General features: G+C 44.2%; 1 protein-coding gene across 2 annotated transcripts in view; it reads left to right on the forward strand.

Annotated features, from left to right (window-relative positions):
• The window catches only part of LOC141094213 (uncharacterized), a 45,089-nt gene extending 42,461 nt beyond the window's left edge, over window positions 1-2,628 (forward strand). The window contains exon 7 of one of the 2 annotated variants that reach the window (XM_073580010.1): window positions 874-2,628. In XM_073580010.1, coding sequence (XP_073436111.1) covers window positions 874-2,546 — 1,673 coding nt within the window. In that variant the 3' untranslated portion in view covers window positions 2,547-2,628. The remainder of the gene's footprint in view (window positions 1-873) is intronic. The other variant, XM_073580011.1, reaches the window with a different exon arrangement.
• The last annotated feature ends 4,264 nt before the right edge of the window (window positions 2,629-6,892 follow it).

The raw sequence follows: 6,892 nt of genomic DNA on the forward strand, positions 1-6,892 counted from the left end.
ATTACTCCAGCTGGACCCCAGGAACAGATCCCAGATGAGATTGGACACACCATATGCAGGAGCCCTAATATAACTAAATGACAGAAAACCAGAATAGTCAAAATCCCCATAAAGTGATTCCATTTTATAAATTAATTTACTCAGGGTTATAATCTATAGGAGGACTGAATATTTTCACTCCACAGTCACTTTCTGGAAATTAACACCCAGTGGATGTTGGAGAGTGAAAATTACACATTTGCCATTTTATCACCCAACACATAGTGCCCAGATTGTGCTCCAGGAGACACACACCATAAATTAAGTGGGTTCTTCTCACTATAATATTGCTAAATACAGGGATCCTAAATGTTGTGTGAGCACACTGCAAGGCTCAGAAGTGAGAGCGGATTTTGCAGGGTAGGTTTATAGAAACCCTGTTGCTTTTTAACAGCCTTTCAGCCACTAATAGTGTGGGAACCTCTGTTTTTCCATTGACAGATGATGGACCTGAGTGGGGACTTGTTTTTTGTGAGATGAGAATTTGGTATTATTTTCGCCTACATAACATTGATTGGTTTCTTTTTATTTGATAATTGGGAGGCAGAATGAACAAACAGTTGAACCCAGACTCAAATAGGCTTTATTGGCAGGACCAAAATACATTTAGTGTTTCCAAAGCAAGGAAAGTAAATGTGACAGGGGAGAGGATCGGGATCACCACACACTACTGGTTCATCCAGCAAGGTTTTCTATTAGACTGTCAACTGTCATTGTCTTAGTAAATAAAGTTTTTTACATATCTTCCCATTTTTATGAACAGTTTAAGTAGAAATAATCAAAAATATAAAACTCAAGGATATTTTATTAAAAAATAATTGTTTTTTATCTTAGCAGATGACTGTACCAGGAGATCAGAAGGACAGATGACATCTTCAGTTTATAAATGTGATGATCTTGAGATTCTACAAGATACAACTGGAGTGATTGCTGTTACTCCAGATATACCATCATCCATTCACAGCAAAGATCTGTCATCTGATCCTATGGAACAGGTCCTATCTTCCGATTCATTACCAACTACTAAGGAAAATCAAAGTCACAAAAGAGGCATTAAAAAACAAACTGCTCCTAAAGCAAAGAAGTCATTTTCATGTTCAGAATGTGGAAAATATTTTAACCGGAAATCGAATCTTGTTTCACACCAAATAACTCACACAGGAGAGAAGCCTTTTTCATGTTCAGAATGTGGGAAATATTTTTCACATAAATCAAGTTTTGTTATCCACCAGAGAACTCACACAGGGGAGAAGCCTTTTCCATGTTCAGAATGTGAGAAATGTTTTAACCGGAAATCAGCGCTTGTTATTCACCAGAGAACTCACACAGGTGAGAAGCCTTTTTTCTGTTCAGAATGTGGGAAATGTTTTAGCAATAAATCCGATTGTGTTAAGCACCAGAGAACTCACACAGTGGAGAAGCCTTTTTCCTGTTCAGAATGTGGGAAATGTTTTAACCGGAAAGCTCTTCTCGATTGCCACTGGAGAACTCACACAGGGGAGAAGCCTTTTTCATGTTCAGAATGTGGGAAATGTTTTAACAAGAAAGGGAATCTTGTTACACACCAAATAACTCACACAGAAAAGAATCCTTTTTCCTGTTCAGAATGTGGGAAATGTTTTAACCGGAAAGCTCTTCTCGATTGCCACTGGAGAACTCACACAGGGGAGAAGCCTTTTTCATGTTCAGAATGTGGGAAATGTTTTAACAAGAAAGGGAATCTTGTTACACACCAAATAAGTCACACAGAAAAGAATCCTTTTTCCTGTTCAGAATGTGGGAAATGTTTTAGCAATAAATCCGATTGTGTTAAGCACCAGAGAGCTCACACAGGAGAGAAGCCTTTTCCATGTTCAGAATGTGAGAAATGTTTTAACCGGAAATCAGCGCTTGTTATTCACCAGAGAACTCACACAGGTGAGAAGCCTTTTTTCTGTTCAGAATGTGGGAAATGTTTTAGCAATAAATCCGATTGTGTTAAGCACCAGAGAACTCACACAGTGGAGAAGCCTTTTTCCTGTTCAGAATGTGGGAAATGTTTTAACCGGAAAGCTCTTCTCGATTGCCACTGGAGAACTCACACAGGGGAGAAGCCTTTTTCATGTTCAGAATGTGGGAAATGTTTTAGCAATAATTCAGATTGTGTTCAGCACCGGAGAATTCACACAGGAGAGAAGCCTTTTCCATGTTCAGAATGTGAGAAATGTTTTAACCGGAAATCAGCACTTGTTATTCACCAGGGAACTCACACAGGGGAGAAGCCTTTTTCCTGTTCAGAATGTGGGCAATGTTTTAACCGGAAAGCTCTTCTCGATTGCCACTGGAGAACTCACAAAGAGGAGAAGCCTTTTTCATGTTCAGAATGTGAGAAATGTTTTAACTGGAAATCATCGCTTGTTATTCACCAGAGAACTCACACAGGGGAGAAGCCTTTTTCCTGTTCAGAATGTGGGAAATGTTTTACCCGGAAAGACCGTCTTGTTAAACATCAGAGCAGTCACACATAGGAGAAGCCTTTTTCATTTTCTTAATGTGGGAAATATTTTACTTGGAAATCAACTGTTAATAAACATCTTCTCTGATGTTAAACAGGGGAGAAGCCTTTTTTATGTTCATAATGATGGAATAGTTTTAACCAAAATTGGATCTTAAAAGGGTTGTCTCTTGTCATTCCTCAGGTTTGCTGACAAAAGGATAAAACTAAACTTTATTAATACCAAATGTAAAACTATGCCCATAATTTACCCCCTGAAGGTTAGTCAGAGGGTGACTAATAGAAATAACATATACCCCACATTTCAGTTTGTAGGGTGAGGTGACGTATACACACTCACTCTCCAAGCATCTATGGGTTGCATCATCCTCACCAAAGATGACTCATCAGGAGACTTTATTTAATATTGACCTATATTCAAGTGAGACTAGACAACAGAAAAAAAACTAAAATCACGTATCATGTTATCTGAAACAGTCATCAAACTAGTCATATAAAGGCAGATCCCAGACTTCAAACTATATACTTCGTAAGTATATAAGCCACTCCAGTGGTGGTCAGTCAGGAATAGAAAGTATGTAAAAATACAGTATAATTATTGTGATTTTCCTCCTATAGGGACTGCCCTAGTTTGGTATTGTAAGAGCAGTCAATTAGCAGTACCGACAAATTGTCCTAGACTAAACCCAGTTTTCAGACGGCCAATATATACCACTCAGGGAAAACTTACCTGCTCTGAAGATCATTTGCAGCTTCTAACTAATGGCTATGCTGCAGTCTGTCAGGGAATGAGTGCAATATCGTTATAAAGACCAGAGATATGTGTAATTATAGTGTCTGGGAGATCTGTGTCAGAGACACCGCACTACACTTGCTCATAGAGCCAGTGCGCGTGTCCTGAGTACAGAAGCAGTGCTAAGAGTTACCTGGGGAGCAGGGCAGCAGAGGTGACCAGGCGTGCTTCAACTATTAGTGTCAGGGTCCAGTCAGCGCTGGAAAGTAAAGAGGCACGGGACCTGCGGACACTGAAAATGAACAAGCTTGCACAGGACCTATGGTCATGTGACTGCAAGAGATCAAAACCAAACAGACATATAAGGTACCAGGCAGAATACAAAGCGATATCCAGAGAACAGACCGAGTCATACACAGAGAATCAAGTAACCAGAACACAGCACAAACACACTCGGGTCAACACACAATGCCAAGGGCGAAAGTATAACTGACAGGGATGGGAGTGTCCTGAGGCTATAAGAAGCCTTCCCCAGAACCAGGGAGAGGCCACAATCATAGCCCCAGGTGTGCAGGTAAACCTGCATCGGGATCACAACCTTTAACCCCAGAAAAGCCAGTCATCAGCACTGGTTCCAGACATTAACCCCACGTGTGCGAGTCAAACCCGCACTGAGATCATGACAATCTGTGAATTTATTTAGCATGAATATGGAAATAATATCTGGAGCTCTTAAGTGTTCCCTGAGCGGTATATACTGTATTTTCACCTACTCTCTATTCCTCACACTGGAGTGGCTTATAAACTTATGAAGTATATAGTGTGAAGTCTGGGATCTGCCAATATGTGGCTAGTTTTTTGACTGTTTCGTATAACATGATACATGATTTTAGGGTTTTCTTTGGCTTTGACTTGAATATAGGTCTATAGTAAATAGTCTCCTGATGAGTTTGGTGAGGACGACGAAACCGGTGGAAATGAGAGACTTGTAGAGTGAGTGTGTATATGTCACCTCACGGAAAGGACGGTCCAGCTCAAAAGGGTAAAATCCAAAACCTTTAATTTAGATATCCATAAAATAGGTATGCAGAATACAAAAATGCATGAACCCGACCGGAAAACCGGAGGGAAGGTAGAGAAGACACCGTACGCGTTTCGAACGAAAAGTTCATAAACTCAGTATAGCTCCAAGGGAAGGGGTGTGGGCATATAACTAGTACACACAGGTGGCACTAATTAACATGTGATGCATATTTAAAACCACCAAATAAAACTAACATAATTAATAATGCAACATGAGTTCTTTCTGTAAATTCAATCCAGTAGGAACACATGCATCTAGAAGAAGAATCCATAAAGCTTCTTTGTCCCGTAGTTGTTTTTCTCTATTTCCTCCACGAATATGTCTCTTTACCTGTTCAATAGCAAAAACATTGAAAAACAACAAATCTCTGTTGTGTGACATAATAAAATGTTTGTGTCATGGTTTACTGAGGCTTCAGGTTAGGTAGTGCAGAGGTTAATATGGGAAGCCTCTCTATGGATCCGGGGAGGGATCTTATAGCTTCATGGAGAAACCATCCCCTGTCGTTTATACTCTTAGCTGAGTGTGCCTGACCCTGTTCTGTCTGTGCTTCATGCCTGTCTCTGTATGCTTGCTTGGTTTTTGATCCAGTCCCATCACGGTTAACGTCTCTTTTATTCTGACTTTGTACCTTTATGCCCGCTCTGTGTATGACCCCTGGCTACGTATTGACCTCTCTGTGATTATCCCTCCTGTACCTTGCCGCCCGCTCTGCGTATGACCCCTGGCTAAGTATTGACCTCTCTGTGAATACCCCTCCTGTACCTCGCTGCCCGCCCTGTGTATGACCTCTTTGCCTGTCTGACTTGTCTGCCATTCACTCCTCTGCTCCACGGTATCATCAGTGTTACTGTCAGCGCTGCAGGGGTTTCTGTGGTAACCCCTCCCCTCTCCCTGATGCGCGGTCACATGCACACAGGTCTTGTGAGCACCCAGCTCTTCACCATTGCTCCACCTCCCACAGGTCCTCGAGCTGGTCTGCTCATACCCACATTAGACGCCGGACTCTCGCGGCTGCGGGTAAGAATCCTTCACGTACACTTTGCCTGTGTCCTTGTTACTTGCGGTGGCGGTGCTTCTGAACCGCCCTTGACAGTTTGGAAGCATTGGATATGCTGCGCACCGTAGGGTTAATAACAGATGTGTTCTCGGACACGTTCCTTTAATTTTCTTATGGTGGAACCTACATATTATAAATTGCATTGTTTGCATTCTATAATATACACTACCTGATCTGTGTTACAATTCAAATAATCATTAATAAAAAAACCTTTATTGGTTAAACAATTAGAAAAAGACAGCATTTTAGTCGAATGAGAACAGGTTTTACTAGGAAAATGACCGCATCTGAAAAACCCTTGGTTGCCAGCCAATTTGTTTTAGTGCGCTTATTGGATCTAAGAAGACTAGGTGACAGAAAATTACCGCGTGTGGGAGCCCTTCTGGAAACAATTTGAATCCCATTTGCTAGAATTTTGTCCATAGTGTCATCACTTCTGAGTAAATTTAAATTGCGAGCTACTATATCTGAGATGGACTTAAAAAAAGTGCTATAAGTTAGCACTAAAGTAGGGCTATTTTCTCTAGTCACCTTCCACGACAGCTACATCGGAGGATGTCTACCCCGCCCTAATAGGGGACAGGAACAGGAAGAGGTTAAATATCCCTCCCCTTCCTGCAACCACCAGTGTTTTCCTGTCCCCTATGGGGCATGAAGAGGTCTACGATGGTGCTGCCGTGGCCGGCGATCGGGAGCACCCCACGCCCAGTATCAGCTGGGATACCTGTCAGATGCCGGGCAGCCGAGGTCGGGGGCCTTGCTCTCCTCCGATGGCTGCTCCCGTCTCTGTCTGCATGGTGGGACTCGGGACTCTCTTGCCTCTCCTGCGCCTCCTTTGGGGGTAAAGCGAGGCGGTGATGTGCATGCAGGGGTCCTCCAGATAGCTCCCCGGCTTCCTCCTCTGTGCTGCCGGTTCCCGGGGGGTCACGCTGGCCGGGGGTGGCGGTCCTCCACTTCGGGCGTTACTGGGCTTTCCACTGGGGCACGCGTCGCTTCCGGTCTGTCCCTATGTGTTCCACGGTGGAGCGCACGCTCGCCGGGGGGCGCATTACTCCTGGGACCGGCGGTCACATTCTGGGGCGTCCTCATGTGGTTCCCCCCATTGGGCCAAAGGGAGGAGGAGGTGCACAAACAACGCTGGACCCTCGATCTTTCAAGGTCCGGGTGAGGAGATCACCAGGTAAGGCTAGTTTCACACTAGCGCTTTGGAGCGCAGCGACGGCCTGCGCACGGCCGCCGCTAAGCCCCGCCCCCTGCCGCGCCTCCACCGGTAGCTCCGCCTACCGGCGCACGACGCTGCATGCGTCCTGCGTCCCCTATCTTTATCACTGGGGGCGCAGGCCGTGCGCAGTATGCGTTTGGCGGCGCATGCGCCTTTTTGACGGTTGCGTTTGGCGCAGGTCGGCACACCGTCAAAAAGGCGCATGTGCCGCCAAACGCATACTGCGCACGGCCTGCGCCCCCAGTGAGAAAGATAGGGGA

This window comes from Dendrobates tinctorius, unplaced genomic scaffold, assembly GCF_039654945.1.
Source record: "Dendrobates tinctorius isolate UK_male_01 unplaced genomic scaffold, ASM3965494v1 ptg000063l, whole genome shotgun sequence".
Lineage (NCBI taxonomy): Eukaryota > Metazoa > Chordata > Amphibia > Anura > Dendrobatidae > Dendrobates > Dendrobates tinctorius.